Raw genomic sequence first — 17,596 nt, forward strand, 5'->3', positions numbered from 1 at the left:
TTGTAGCCTCAGTATTTCTCTCTGTGAAACTGCATATTGTACTTAGAATGATCATTGAACTCTTACAATAATCAGTTCTATATTTGTCGTAGATGAATCACCCATGAGCTAATTAGAAAAATACAATTGTTTACATACAGAACACTGAATCATTAAAACTGTACTTTGTCTTTGTTAGAGTTTGTGGGTCATGTACTTAGTGTTAGATTAGTTCTTCAGATAACGGAAGGAATGTATATAAACCTGCCGTAATACTAAACATACTAGTTCATAATACAAAGAATTAAAAGATAAATTTAAGTTTCAATCTCTGGCTAAATAAGAAACCTTCTCCTAAGTTAACAAGCTTTCCACTTATACAAACTCTAGAGCTATTAATGAAATATTTGTTCAGACCTCCAGTGTGATGATTTAACCTGAAACCTACTGGTCTCATGATAAACTAAGATATTATGTTATATATGTAAAGCCTTTTAGTATTTATTGTTTCATTTTCTTTGCATTGTACGTTTGCAGAAATGGGGAAAAACACAGATAAACTATCAGAATTAGAAATAATAGAATGAACAAATCAAGAATAAAAAATTGTGAAAAAGACGTGTTTCCTTTGAGACCATGACAATTTAAGGGCTGGTTCTGGAACTATCATCTTATGACTCATCCCCTTGTCTTGTAAAGGCCAATGTCACCACGTCGGGGGCCTGTTGTCGTGTCCTCACACGGATTACAACAGCCCAAAATCATCTGTTGCTAGGCAATGCCATTATTATTTATTGTCGCTAGGCAACCGCACCAATTACACATCACTTAGATGTGTTAAAACATTTGTTTCTGTAGGAATTAATTGTGAGAGTTGATATAAGAGGTAGCTAGATCTGGGATCAGTCTGAACCTCCACAGAGCACGATAAATCTTACTTAATACACTATTTATCCATACAGTTATAACGAGTTTCATCAAGTCTTAGAAAACTTAAAAAATCAATATCCTCCTCTTTAAGTGTTTACAGCAGTTGCATTTTAATTTTGTCAGAGTTATTGCAATTAGATATATTTGTGTGGATTAAACAGTATGACAGAAAATTATCAGTTTACATGGAGGAGAAATATTCTGACAAAGACAATAGGTGATTAAATGTAAATTATATAGAGGTCAAGCCTTTGGTAATTAAAGTTTAGTCTATAGGTATATATTATGTATCATCACCACATGACTCATTCTATTGAAATGTAATTTGGTTTCCTTAAATTTAAATTAGTTAATTAAAGGAAATATATTCATTGTTTTAAACATTCTTTTATAGGAAAATTTTAAGGAATGTTTATTTGATGTGTAGTAAGGTGGTGTGTTTTTGTTAGTGTTAATTATACCTGTGTGTACAGGGCACCTGTTCAGTTGGGAAGTAGTTTAGGCTGATAAGCTGTTAATTAATTAGCCTTTTAATTGGTTGGTATCAATTAAGACTCAATTGTCACTTTTACTCCAGAGTAGAACTACTGGAGTAGACACCAGCTGCACATATAATGACACGGGTTATATCATACACTGCATTTACATATGTACAACACATATGTGTCTTACTTAATTTTATTGTGGATATTTAAAAATATCTTTACTTAAATTTTACCTTTGATTGATTTTTAAAGGTATCTTATAACTCAACTTAAAGTATGAAATATTTAAGATTACTGAAAATTAAAATTACATCAAAACCAGAGCATAATGATCATTCGGTGAGTTGACTATATAACTGTGACACTTAAAATCTTTCAGATTATGAAATAAACAATTCAGTCATTGTTTATGTAAAATCTAGAAATTAATGATTTTAAAAACTTAATGTTTTAAACCAATTTCATTTGTTAATTATTTCATCCCATTATCTTGCTATATGAAATAAGTTAACAATTTGTTGGGTTTTTTTTCTGTAAAATTCTATCAATTTAATTTAAATTCTTACAGATGTCAACTCCTCAGCCAATCAAAACACGCCTGGAGAGAGCGCCACGAAAACAGAGGACGCGGAAAGTGACTTCTACATTGGTCCGATCTCATAGTATGCCAGAAAGTCTGGACAAACTACAGAAATGTCGGAAAAGGCATAGTGCTCTAGGTAAGATCTGACAAACTACAGAAATGTCGAAAAAAGGCATAGTGCTCTAGGTAAGATCTGACAAACTACAGAGATGTCAGAAAAAGGCTTAGTGAGTCTGAAACTCAGAATGTCAGAAAAGGCATAGTGCTCTAGGTAAGTCTGACAAACTACAGAGATGTCAGAAAAGGCATAGTGCTCTAGGTAAGTCTGACAAACTACAGAGATGTCAGAAAAGGCATAGTGCTCTAGGTAAGATCTGACAAACTACAGAGATGTCGGAAAAGGCATAGTGCTCTAGGTAAGATCTGACAAACTACAGAGATGTCAGAAAAGGCATAGTGCTCTAGGTAAGATCTGACAAACTACAGAGATGTCAGAAAAGGCATAGTGCTCTAGGTAAGATCTGACAAACTACAGAGATGTCAGAAAAGGCATAGTGCTCTAGGTAAGATCTGACAAACTACAGAGATGTCAGAAAAGGCATAGTGCTCTAGGTAAGATCTGACAAACTACAGAGATGTCGGAAAAGGCAAAGTGCTCTAGTTAAGGTCTTACAAACTACAGAGAAGTCGGAAAAGGCATAGTGCTCTAGGTAAGATTTGACAAACTACAGAGATGTCGGAAAAGGCATAGTGATTTAGGTAAGATCAACAGGCATATATATATATCAGACATAAAATCAATATCTGTGTATTGTTTTAATTGTAAGATTTATTAAAACTTTTTGTATAAATCAAAAGATTGAAAAAGAATGTGACTGGAAACATTTATCTAAACTCTTTAATTTAAATAGTTTAGATATAAATGGATAAGACATAGTAGATTTAATCTCATGTAAATTATCCAAAGTTTTAACTTGAGTATGATGACTAGGAGTTATATAATGACAGTTATGAGTACTAATGTGACGGTGATGTATTGGACTGATTTTGTTTGTTTTGTTTATCAGTTGTTTACTTGGTGTTGATTTCCCAGTATATATATGTTTGTTTCCTAGAGTAATTGCCACTTGTGACTCATTAAGATTGTTTATATTATAACACTATGCTGGATATTATCACAGCTTACTGGGATTATCACCACGTAATCCTATAATCCCGCTAAGCTTATGACTCTAACAACTTTCCCAGGCCATTACTTTCACTTTGTCTACAGTGATCGAGTGTGTAACACTGATAAACTGTTATACCTATTTACTCTTATCAGGCAGACTATCATTATCTAACGTTGATTATGTTAACTTCCGGGATAATTCTAGTGTCACATGTAAAAATTTTCATCACGAGGGACTACTGCTGAGCCATTGTAATGTGTCTGTGGTAGGACTACATCATGGAATCAGAGTATAAACCAGTCAATTATGTGAAAAGTTTACAGTGTTGTATGGTGAACTTTGACCTTACAGGATGTAGCAATCTCCATGGCGATGAATTTCATCACTTTGACAATGACAGTAGTTCTGACGATGGTTCCGATTACTCCATGGACCGCATCAGTTTACACGAGAAAAGCTTGAGTGTGAGATCATCGCAGGCACATCTTTCTACTTTGGATGAGGTAAGTTGAAACATTGGAGAGAATGATATCAAATTTAGAACTGATTATTACATATACATACATTGTTATGCCCCAGTGACCAAATAGGGGACATGTAGTATTACTGATGCCTGTCTGCCATCCTCTCTCATATTTTTGCCCAGATTACATTTTGAGATAAAGAAACAAAGAGTTTCATGAAATATTGTCACAGTCCATTACATGTTATGTCTCAAGGGTATTGTAGGTTATCTCCCCTGGACATTTTAGATTATCCCCCTTTATATGGAGATTACCTCCCTTAGACAAGCAATTTTATCTTCCCTTTATATGGTAAGCATGTTAATTTTCTTTGCTTTTCTGGATATTTTAGTGATTTCTTGACATGAAATTTTAAGTTCAAAAATTACATATGGCATTTGGTATTACAAGAGTAAATAATGTGGAATTGTTAAGATTACTCGAGTGATTTGACCTTTTATAAAAATCCAGTATTTTACTGTTGAACTGTCAGTAAAAAATAATATGTATATCTACGAAGCCAAAACCAGCCATGTCGGAACACACAGTACACATGATCCCACTGTGGCGCCCAGACTCCAGGATATAAATCCTCGATCCTGATTTTCCTTGGTATTGATTTTATAATTTTCCTGTCTACGATAACACATGTGACCGTTTGAAATCTGTGTAAGGTTATCTGATTGGTCGGCCATTAGAGGAACACTCCATCATCATTGGTGGATAGGACATTAAAATAATCAAACAAACAAACATTGGTGGATAATAACTATCTCAAAAACGTAATTATAACTACTTAATACCTCTCATGATGGCTTATGTCTTGTTGTTTTTTAAATGGATTTGAAACATTTTAATGATACTGAATTTAAGAATAGAATCATTGGACTTTATCCCACTCTAATATTTACCTATAAATATTTTATCCCGATATTCCTTTCATAAGTGAATTCATGTGAATGATTGACTTTAAAACACAAGCACCAAGCTTAAGTATAGTGACTTATCTGTTGACTTCGTTTGGCTCATCTGTCAATTGCTATGAAACAGCACAGACTTTTCACCCTATTAGACCTATCTTGGGTCCTTTTAACTTAAAATTTGTGAATTTCAAGCCTTGTAATTTTCACCTGAAATCAAGTATTTGTAGTGGTCAACTATTGTGTTCTATACATAACCGCCAATATGGAAGCTCACTTAGCAACACAAAAAAACAACAATTTTTTATAGGAAACCCAGATTGTTCATTTTTGGATCTGCGTTGATGTGATTTAAATTAAATTTAGAGACTTTTTCCTTGAAACTGAATCTTTAAAATTGCCCCACTGGAGCCCCACTATGTTCTGCATCGTGAGGGTTCTATAAAGTCAACTTATGGTAGCGTCAGTTTCCGGCTCTAATCGCTTCCTTGTTATTGATCAGTGACGTTAGGATGTTCTGTGTTTCTGAGAGCGAGACATTCTATCCAACACTCTGTAAGGTGTTTTTACAAACACTAACAAAATAACCGAGAGGCTCCAAGCCATTTGATGATGCTTGGCACCTGAATTCCTGACTCTGATATTATCTCTATAATATATTTTGGTGGAAACTTTTGCAGTAAACAGCATATATATACTGATGCCCCCTGCTGAGTGCCTTCCTGATGTCTATCACCACAACTCTCCACTTAGGCTATTCTGTAATCTTGATAAAAAGAAAGTGTACCCTAGGTTTCACAGTCAAACAACTTATATTCCACTAGTACGAACGGTGCTCTGCTCATACAAAACTTTCCTTTTCTGTAACCGTCACCACATTTCTGGGCTACTTTTGAAGAAGTATTGAATATTGGAATTTTGTCATACCAGTTGTTTATCTATACTGAAAATGTTGGGTTTGACAAGATAAGTTATGGGGAAGACCTATTTCCTGTAATTTTATAAAATCAGTTGTGATCAATATAGAAGCTGAGAGGATCTGTTATACTGGAAGTATTTACTGTGTCTTTTGGAAGTTGGAGGAAAATATTCTATTTCTATTTATCCTGTTCGTCTGACATACATATACTGGTACACTGGATATTCTGGATTATAATTCTGAGGAAATTTGATAATGAACATCAACGAACCTATCTCCATGTTTCAATCTGAAGTCTAAATGTCTGTCTCCGAACTCGTTCAGGGAAATGTAAATTGTAATCCGTGATAGTGAAGGAAAGGACAGAATTCTACAAGTTAACAGATAATCTAGGAAACATAGAAACAATTTTAAACGATTGTTCTTTTAACACATTTATGATGTTATTCTAAAACAATTATGCAAATGACTTAGCCATGAATTTCTAACGAGGAGAAATTTATATGAGCCGAGAATGTTCGGTGATGTATAACATGCTGTTATGGTGGTGACACGGGGAAATAAACGAGAACATGCTCCATTAACGTGTGCATCACATTTGTACTTTATTACGAGGACAAGTCACGTCAGCAGCTGTGTTAATTGTATCAGGACAGAACAAATACCTCAGGCAACATTAATCTCTCGGGATTACCAAAGTGTACTAATTACAATTTGATATTTAAAAAAAAAAAAATCATTTTGAAGATGGACATACTGGAACACCAGTGAGGTGGAGTTGTGATAGGATTATTCACTAGTTTGTAACAGATGCTGAAGTATTGGTGATATGTACTGTATCAAAAGGCAGAGGTTTTAATCTTTTGGAGAATTGTCAAAATTCTGAGGATGTGGAGTTAAGTCATGAAGGAATGTTGGTTTTCCCTCTGTACAGACTAATTAGCATATGTATACTGATTACACTCGTCATGTCCATGTCGTAGATGAGGTGTGATTTTGTACAGATTAATTAGCATATGTATGCGGATTACATAATACTATTGTCACATCAGAGATAGGAAGTGATTTTGTTATCTGATTCATTCACTAAATCCTAATGAGTGGAGTGTGTAACATCAGTGTTACATCGGGATGAAGACCTGAGGATCCGTAGACATGTGTTTTATTACGACCTACCTCTCTATACACTCCCCAGGTGTTATATAACCTGGCTGATTATCCTCCAAATCTCGGCTTCCCTTACTTGGATCTTTAACATCATGGATGTTTTTTCTCTCATTTGGTGTTCTTCATTAAAAACAGACCTACCCACCTGTTATATCTGAGTTTATGTTATGGATTTAATGACAGGAAAATGCCAAAATACAGATAGCTACATATCATACGATACTGCCAGTGTTTCTTATAAACAAAATTTGCTTCTATATTGAAAGTTAGAAACAGATTTCTTTTTCAAAGCGGTCTAGCTTTTTCACGTTAAAGCATTGGTATGAACTGTTTGGCAGTGTGTGTATGACCTTTGGATTGTTGTTTGACCTTGAGATCAGTGGGTGACCTTTGGATCAATGTGTGATCTTTGGATTATATTTTGATTTTGCACACCAGGAAATATATGTGATCTTAACAGATATACGGCAAATACACAGTTTTACTGTTAGATGTGAACTTGTATTTTAAAATAGAAGAAATTTGTACAAATCATAAAAGGAAGTGATTGCGTTAAAACTGTTACTATGGTGATGTGGTGATGAGCTACCATGGCAACTTGTTGTCCGGAGTGTGGACTTCCTGTACCGATTTTCCAGGTTGGTTTATGGTTTTATGTTGTTGTATGCTCTTTCTTCACCTGTTTTTTTAAGAGATTATTTCAAAATGACTGAGTGTGTTGAAATGGTTTTGTTCTAAGACTAAATCATATCATTATAAAGATAAAATCTTAGTATGGAGTCGGACATAGTCTAATAAACCAGTCAGATTTAAAGGCCCACTTCCTTTCTGAAATGGCTTTTAATTTTTAAAATGGGAATCATTTAAACAAGATCAAAAATTTTGTATAGTTGCAAAAGTTATTATCTTATCGTTAATACTACACTTATCTGGACAATTTATTAAAATAAATGAAATGTTAATTTTCATAACGCAGGCCTTCTTATAATTCCCGCCGTTGACCTAAATACCACAAAATACCAGTGACTATTACTGTGCCAGATTGCAAAACATCGAAAATGAATCTCCACAGTTATCATATATTACGTGGGAAATCTTGCATTTGTTTGGTGTTGTTACCTCATCTTAGGCCATCGATTTATATTTTCTTATGTTATTAATGTTTTTTTAAGAGACCTTTAAATTTTACTACGGAAAGCTATAGTGGACCTTTAATACTTTATTTCATTTATTCTTGCGAAATGATGCCACAGTTTTTATGAAAATGAATTATTCTTTTAGAAAATCTTTGTTTAATAAGAAATCAATATTGGTGCCATCCATATGTAATATTGTCTATGTAGAAAGAACCTCCACACATACTGTAGAAGCCGATGGAATAATTTCACCGCAGAGCATCTGTACATTGGGGTATCCCGTGCCATGATCTATTCCATGATGTTTAAATCCATTTATGTGACCCTGATGTTTAAAATCCATATGTCACTGTGACCATGTTTAAAATCCATATGTCACTGTGACCCAATGTTTAAAATCCATATGTCACTGTGACCCAATGTTTAAAATCCATATGTCACTGTGACCCAATGTTTAAAATCCATATGTCACTGTGACCCAATGTTTAAAATCCATATGTCACTGTGACCCAATGTTTAAAATCCATATGTCACTGTGACCCAATGTTTAAAATCCATATGTCACTGTGACCCAATGTTTAAAATCCATATGTCACTGTGACCCAATGTTTAAAATCCATATGTCACTGTGACCCAATGTTTAAAAATCCATATGTCACTGTGACCCAATGTTTAAAATCCATATGTCACTGTGACCCAATGTTTAAAATCCATATGTCACTGTGACCCAATGTTTAAAATCCATATGTCACTGTGACCCAATGTTTAAAATCCATATGTCACTGTGACCCAATGTTTAAAATCCATATGTCACTGTGACCCAATGTTTAAAATCCATATGTCACTGTGACCAATGTATTTAAAATCCATATGTCACTGTGACCCAATGTTTAAAATCCATATGTCACTGTGACCCAATGTTTAAAATCCAGATGTCACTGTGACCCAATGTTTAAAATCCATATGTCACTGTGACCCAATGTTTAAAATCCCATCAATGTCACACTGTGACCCAATGTTTAAAAAATCCATATGTCACTGTGACCCCATGTTTTAAAATCCATATGTCACTGTGACCCAATGTTTAAAATCCATATGTCACTGTGACCAATGTTTAAATCCATATGTCACTGTGACCCAATGTTTAAAATCCATCATGTGACCAATGTTTAAAACCATATGTCACTGTGACCCAATGTTTAAAATCCATATGTCACTGTGACCCAATGTTTAAAATCATATGTCACTGTGACCCAATGTTAAAATCCACATGTGACCCAATGTTTAAAATCCATATGTCACTGTGACCCAATGTTTAAAATCCATATGTCACTGTGACCCAATGTTTAAAATCCATATGTCACTGTGACCCAATGTTTAAAATCCATATGTCACTGTAACCCATATGTTTAAAATCCATATGTCACTGTGACCCAATGTTTAAAATCCATATGTCACTGTGACCCAATGTTTAAAATCCATATGTCACTGTGACCCAATGTTTAAAATCCATATGTCACTGTGACCCAATGTTTAAAATCCATATGTCTGTGACCCAATGTTTAAAATCCATATGTCACTGTGACCCAATAACTAGAACAACCATAGAAGGGGGATTTGGAGGATTCAGGAAGAGCTATATATGTATCTATATATAGGTCTCTTGGCTGTTTATGGCACGTGATTGCGTGTCGATTAGGGCCTCCACTGGTTAAACGCGATGCAATCTTATTGATTTTTCAGACTGAAGATTCAAACTTCAATAGTGAAGCAGTTGAATGACTGTTTAGAACTTTTAGTTTCATTCAAATATGATCATACCTTTTTAGGTAATATTTTGACAGTTTGTATTTCATATCTATGAACATTTTCATTCTTTTTAAAGTTAAAGATTGTACTATTTAATTTTATTTCGTGTAAGAGAAATTTAAAAATTGAAATATTTTCACAATTCAGATATGAAATGAAGTTTTTTATAAAGAGGGATCTCTAGTATAACTGGTTATAGAAGGGGAGATAACTCATTTATCAATCGTGTACTGGGATCCTGGGATCATTTAATGTTCTTTACAGACCTAGTCCAGCAAAAACCAATTTATGTTTGTTATGTAATTAGGACAAGTTTGGTAGGCTCATAGTTCTTGACCATTTTTCTTGACAGCTTTATATCTCAAGTTTGAAATGACTGGCATTTGAAACCAGAAAAAAAATACATTTCGATGTAGTATTGTTCATTATTTTGATGTCCACTTGTAATAGTCAAGGTCATTAGGGTCCTGATGTTATTTATAAAGTTATCTGTGTAAGTGATATTGCATTTTGTGTTGTAAGCTGACCAAACTTTAAAGGTTTGACTGCTGATGAGAGCCGTAACAAAGCGAGGTGTCTGGGGGATGTAGGATCAATAAACAATTAAACTCAGTACAATAAACTACAGACACAGGGGCAATTAGTGTAGATCATCGACAAAAAAACAAGCAAAATCAATTAGAAAGAAATTGCATTTTTTTTTTAATTTGAAGAACGGAGAACATATAAATAAAAAAAAAAACCAGAACAAACCCAGAATAATTTTTAAGTTACAGTAGACTCATAAATCCGAAAACAATTAAATATGGAGCAGTGTGTTTATACAGGTATATACAACAGTACCATGCCTGGGCACAGTGTACTGATGGTGTAGTGTCTATGAAGGGCTGAATTCCTGTTTAGTTTACCCGTTGTACTTATATACACAGAACACTACTGAAACACCATGGTGTTATATTTGTACTGATAATAATTCATGTATAACCAGGATGCTGCATATCTTACAATAAAGTTGCTGACAGTATAAGCCACAATACACGCAGCTCTTAAGGATCCAAAGAAGCGTGCACTTACTGACTATTTCTGGAAACTTTTTTTATCACATTTTGTGGTTAAAGTCTGTAAGACATGCCTGAGTAAACGATTGATGTGGTTGGTTAGCCACGTGTGACTTTGTCACGCATGACTCGTGGACAGACCAGTCATTATTTTTGTGGTCACGCAAATCTCAACAGTGAGTAGACTTCAACCCTGGGGATGATCTCGGATACTGAGAAAACTACGGGGGAGAACTCTGTTCTGATAAGTAGTCTATGACAGCTGTGTTGATGTGTGCGGTTGTGTAAGGAGCACCAAAAGATCCTTCCTATAAACTGTAACTCAGAATTTACGTTTTCTCAACAGATGCCTGAGGGAGAGAGTTTAACATGTGCCGAGGCATTATGGGACCACATCACCATGGATCCCGAGGAACTTGGCTTCCATGCCGGGGACGTGATCGAGGTAATGGACATGGGCGACAAAGATTGGTGGTGGGGCGCAATTGATGAACGAGAGGGCTGGTTCCCCGCGACATTTGTCAGGGTAAGTAACAAAATTCACATAATCTCTAAATCTTGAATTATTTCGGTTTTGAGACTTCTAAATCAATTCATCTCCCAATTGAGTTGCCTATTCAAAAATTTAAATAAATGACAGTACAATAAAAGATTTGTGAGGAAACCTTGATTTCCTGTTACAGTTACGAGTGAACCAAGAACCTTACGAGGAGGACCTAGTATCACAGTCATCCGAGGTCACACAGCTTTCACCAAAACTACGCAGGGTCAGTGTCATCAACAAAGAGCAGGCCCGCGAAAATGTCGTCAATGAAATCATCAACGCTGAACGGGAATATGTCAAACATCTTAAAGATGTAGTGGAGGTAAAATAACTTACTTAGTAACGTGGTTCATGTTTGGGCTTAAAATATAAAGGGAGATAATTCTATCTCATCTCACCATTTATCAGATATTGTAAATATCTGAAATGTAAAGACATCTGAATATTTTATCTGATGCCAGTGTCTCGTCTAAATCTTGTTTACAGTTGGTTAATAACTTTGCCATGAAACATATCTGTGTTTAAAGAGTAAATAAGAATATATTTATAAAGAGATCTGTTATTTAACCTTTGTTCTGCTTTGTTTGGCAGGGATACATCAAGCACGCTCGTAAGAGGGCAGACATGTTCTCTGAAGACAGAATCAGCGTGATATTTGGTAATATAGAAGATATCTACAGTTTCTCTAACCGTTTCCTAGAGTCACTAGACCGAGCATTCGCCTCCGATAGCCTCCGATAGTCCTCATCTTAGTGAACTAGGCCACTGCTTTCTCACACAGGTTAGTCCATACTTACTAACATTACCTAATTATAGTTTTGGTGATGTGTAGAAAGAACATGATTTAGATTATAACATCAGAGTAATTCTACACAAATTACTGTTTTTGGACATGATGTGTAAAAAACGTTTGTGATGTGTAGATTTGATAACATCAGAGTAATCCTATACAAATTACTGTTTTGGTGATGTGTAAGAACATGATTTAGATTATAATATCAGAGTAATTCTATACAAATTACTGTTTTGGTGATGTGTAAGAACATGATTTAGATTATAACATCAGAGTAATCCTATACAAATTACTGTTTTGGTGATGTGTAAGAACATGATTTAGATTATAACATCAGAGTAATCCTATACAAATTACTGTTTTGGTGATGTGTAAGAACATGATTTAGATTATAACATCAGAGTAATCCTATACAAATTACTGTTTTGGTGATGTGTAAGAACATGATTTAGATTATAACATCAGAGTAATCCTATACAAATTACTGTTTTGGTGATGTGTAAGAACATGATTTAGATTATAACATCAGAGTAATCCTATACAAATTACTGTTTTGGTGATGTGTAAGAACATGATTTAGATTATAACATCAGAGTAATCCTATACAAATTACTGTTTTGGTGATGTGTAAGAACATGATTTAGATTATAACATCAGAGTAATCCTATACAAATTACTGTTTTGGTGATGTGTAAGAAACATGATTTAGATTATAACATCAGAGTAATCCTATACAAATTACTGTTTTGGTGATGTGTGTAAGAACATGATTTAGATTATAACATCAGAGTAATCCTATACAAATTACTGTTTTGGTGATGTGTAAGAACATGATTTAGATTTTCAGAGTAATAACAAATTACATCAGAACAGATTATAGATAATAACATCAGAGTAATTTTACAAATTACTGTTTTGGTGATGTGTAAGAACATGATTTAGATTATAACATCAGAGTAATCCTATACAAATTACTGTTTTGGTGATGTGTAAGAACATGATTTAGATTATAACACAGAGTAATCATACAAATTACTGTTTTGGTGATGTGTAAGAACATGATTTATTATAACATCAGAGTAATCCTACACAAATTACTGTTTTGGTGATGTGTAAGAACATGATTTAGATTATAACATCAGAGTAATCCTATACAAATTACTGTTTTGGTGATGTGTAAGAACATGATTTAGATTATAACATCAGAGTAATCCTATACAAATTACTGTTTTGGTGATGTGTAAGAACATGATTTAGATTATAACATCAGAGTAATCCTATACAAAATTACTGTTTTGGTGATGTGTAAGAACATGATTTAGATTATAACATCAGAGTAATCCTATACAAATTACTGTTTTTGTGTGATGTGTAAGAACTATATATTGATTTAGATTATAACATCAGAGTAATCCTATACAAATTACTGTTTTGGTGATGTGTAAGAACATGATTTAGATTATAACATCAGAGTAATTCTATCACAAATTACTGTTTTGGTGATGTGTAAGAACATGATTTAGATTATAACATCAGAGTAATCCTATACAAATTACTGTTTTGGTGATGTGTAAGAACATGATTTAGATTATAACATCAGAGTAATCCTATACAAATTACTGTTTTGGTGATGTGTAAGAACATATGATTTAGATTATAACATCAGAGTAATCCTATACAAATTACTGTTTTGGTGATGTGTAAGAACATGATTTAGATTATAACATCAGAGTAATCCTATACAAATTACTGTTTTGGTGATGTGTAAGAACATGATTTAGATTATAACATCAGAGTAATCCTATACAAATTACTGTTTTGGTGATGTGTAAGAACATGATTTAGATTTAGATTATAAATTACTGTTTTGGTGATGTCAGAGTAATCCTATACAAATTACTGTTTTGGTGATGTGTAAGAACATGATTTAGATTATAAACATCAGAGTAATCCTATACAAATTACTGTTTTGGTGATGTGTAAGAACATGACTATAAATTACTGTTTTGGTGATTTAAGATTTAGATATAACATCAGAGTAATCCTATACAAATTACTGTTTTGGTGATGTGTAAGAACATGATTTAGATTATAACATCAGAGTAATCCTATACAAATTACTGTTTTGGTGATGTGTAAGAACATGATTTAGATTATAACATCAGAGTAATCCTATACAAATTACTGTTTTGGTGATGTGTAAGAACATGATTTAGATTATAACATCAGAGTAATCCTATACAAATTACTGTTTTGGTGATGTGTAAGAACATGATTTAGATTATAACATCAGAGTAATCCTATACAAATTACTGTTTTGGTGATGTGTAAGAACATGATTTAGATTATAACATCAGAGTAATCCTATACAAATTACTGTTTTGGTGATGTGTAAGAACATGATTTAGATTATAACATCAGAGTAATCCTATACAAATTACTGTTTTGGTGATGTGTAAGAACATGATTTAGATTATAACATCAGAGTAATCCTATACAAATTACTGTTTTGGTGATGTGTAAGAACATGATTTAGATTATAACATCAGAGTAATCCTATACAAATTACTGTTTTGGTGATGTGTAAGAACATGATTTAGATTATAACATCAGAGTAATCCTATACAAATTACTGTTTTGGTGATGTGTAAGAACATGATTTAGATTATAACATCAGAGTAATCCTATACAAATTACTGTTTTGGTGATTGTGTAAGAACATGATTTAGATTATAACATCAGAGTAATCCTATACAAATTACTGTTTTGGTGATGTGTAAGAACATGATTTAGATTATAACATCAGAGTAATTCTATACAAATTACTGTTTTGGTGATGTGTAAGAACATGATTTAGATTATAAAATCAGAGTAATCCTATACAAATTACTGTTTTGGTGATGTGTAAGAACATGATTTAGATAGGTATCTACAAATACATGTGAGTAATCCTATACAAATTACTGTTTTGGTGATGTGTGTAAGAACATGATTTAGATTATAACATCAGAGTAATCCTATACAAATTACTGTTTTGGTGATGTGTAAGAACATGATTTAGATTATAACATCAGAGTAATCCTATACAAATTACTGTTTTGGTGATGTGTAAGAACATATAATTTAGATTATAACATCAGAGTAATCCTATACAAATTACTGTTTTGGTGATGTGTAAGAACATGATTTAGATTATAACATCAGAGTAATCCTATACAAATTACTGTTTTGGTGATGTGTAAGAACATGATTTAGATTATAACATCAGAGTAATCCTATACAAATTACTGTTTTGGTGATGTGTAAGAACATGATTTAGATTATAACATCAGAGTAATCCTATACAAATTACTGTTTTGGTGATGTGTAAGAACATGATTTAGATTATAACATCAGAGTAATCCTATACAAATTACTGTTTTGGTGATGTGTAAGAACATGATTTAGATTATAACATCAGAGTAATCCTATACAAATTACTGTTTTGGTGATGTGTAAGAACATGATTTAGATATAATCAGAGTAATCCTAAAATTATGTTTTGGTGATGTGTAAGAACATATGATTTAGATTATAACATCAGAGTAATCCTATACAAATTACTGTTTTGGTGATGTGTAAGAACATGATTTAGATTATAACATCAGAGTAATCCTATACAAATTACTATTGACACACTGCTTTAATTGTGTCAAGAATGTATTTCAGGAGCAAGTAAAAAGAAACCTTCAGACCTTGTGGTCTGTACTTGTATATGGGGTGATGTTATAGTAATAATGTTGATTGTCTGATTGTTACAGAGTAAAGAGTTTGAGATTTATTCTGACTACTGCAATAACCATCCGTCAGCCTCGGAAGAACTCAAAGACCTCTACAGAAAACAGAAATACAGACACTTCTTTGAGGTAGGTCGCAGAGTGATGAAAAACACAGGTATCCAAGTGAAATGGACATTGAGAATTGTTTAAGTTTTCATTTGAATCTGTCCTCTTGCTGATTGACATTGCATTCATGTTGTATTTGATGCTTCTTATTTACATGCCAAAAGGATGACTTTATCCACTGATGTTTATGTATGTTGACAAAACACAACACTGACAGAAACCTTAACTTTTAACATATTCATTTAATTCTTGTCTGTTCACTTTTCCAGGCATGCCGTCTACTACAGGAGATGATAGAGATACCCTTAGAGGGATTTTTATTGACCCCTGTCCAGAAGATCTGTAAGTACCCCCTCCAACTGGCCGAACTCCTCAAATACACGCCTCCCAGTCATCCAGACTACCATAATGTAGAGGGCGCTCTCGAGGCCATGAAGAAAATCGCAGCACTCATCAACGAACGGAAACGAAAGATGGAAAGCATAGAGAAATTGGCACGGTGGCAACAAGGTGTTGAAGATTGGCAGGTTAGTGTGGATAATGTTCAACATTTAACATCTTACAGCTATCTGTCAAATTTATCTAAAATATTTTTTTTATTTCTGATCACAATAAACTCTTCAGTGTATAGAAAATAACATAACAAGACAAATAAGTTGAAAAAAGTTAAACATTATGTCAGTTAAGGGGCAGTTTGAATTTTAGACTTAGCCAATCAGAGATTATAAAAGGTTCCATCAGTAACTGTGTGCTAAGTAGGAGATGAACGGATTGTTTCATGGTCCACAAGCTAGATGTTAATAGAGCTTAATAATTAAGGCTTAAATGGGGATAACAAAGTTCTTATAAAATATATATATTCTCATATCTTAAAAACAAACATTTTATTATTTCAGGGTCCTGATTTACTAGAAAAGAGCTCTGAGCTGATAACGTCGGGGGAGTTCAACAAAATAAACTCCGGAGGCTGGTCCCAGGAACGGTACTTCTTCTTGTTTGACCGTCAGCTGGTCTATTGTAAAAAGGTAAGTTAAGGACAGTTGTATTACACTGTCCAGTTTAATTATTGACCTCGGTCACCTATTTGGCCGACAACTGGTCTACAATAACCAGATTTAATGTTGACAGTTTGGGGTAAATGTGTTATTATGATAGTAACATTTAGCAACTGTATTCTGGCTACTTTGTAGTGGACGGTGGTCAATATAAATTTAATTTTCGTATAACATAAAATATGTATTGGAGATTTGAAAATAGATAATTACTGATTACCTAGTGTTCCATTTTAGATTCTGTTGGTACATATATACTGTTACAGTCAAACCTGTCTATAACGACCACCCGTGGCACAGAGGAAAGTGGTCTTTATACACAGTGGTCTTTATACACAGTGGTCTTTATACACAGTGGTCTTTATACACAGTGGTCTTTATACACAGTGGTCTTTATACACAAGTTTTATTGTGTTGAGATTGGTCATTTGGATCCTAGACAAGTTGTCTTATTAAGCATTACACAGAAGTGGTTGCTATGACAAGTTTTACTGTACTTGTTACAAACCCTATCATTTACAATATATATATACCTTCTCCATTGTAGGATCTACTGAAAAAGAATGGATTTAGTTACAAAGGCCGGGTGGACCTCGATGAATGTGAATTATTACCAGTGGAAGATGGCAAAGGTAAATATCTGGCGACTGATAAAGTCAAGC

At 33.5% G+C, this 17,596-nt stretch overlaps 1 protein-coding gene across 1 annotated transcript in view; it reads left to right on the forward strand.

Moving 5' to 3' along the window:
* Positions 1–17,596, forward strand: part of LOC138306903 (serine-rich adhesin for platelets-like) — a 162,978-nt gene that overhangs the window by 139,427 nt on the left and 5,955 nt on the right. Inside the window, 10 exon segments of the mRNA XM_069247466.1 lie at positions 1,963–2,113; positions 3,501–3,652; positions 11,008–11,187; positions 11,345–11,527; positions 11,797–11,925; positions 11,927–11,986; positions 15,799–15,903; positions 16,152–16,409; positions 16,779–16,907; positions 17,482–17,566. Coding sequence (XP_069103567.1) covers positions 1,963–2,113; positions 3,501–3,652; positions 11,008–11,187; positions 11,345–11,527; positions 11,797–11,925; positions 11,927–11,986; positions 15,799–15,903; positions 16,152–16,409; positions 16,779–16,907; positions 17,482–17,566 — 1,432 coding nt within the window.

This window comes from Argopecten irradians, chromosome 14 (genome assembly GCF_041381155.1).
Source record: "Argopecten irradians isolate NY chromosome 14, Ai_NY, whole genome shotgun sequence".
NCBI classification, from domain to species: domain Eukaryota; kingdom Metazoa; phylum Mollusca; class Bivalvia; order Pectinida; family Pectinidae; genus Argopecten; species Argopecten irradians.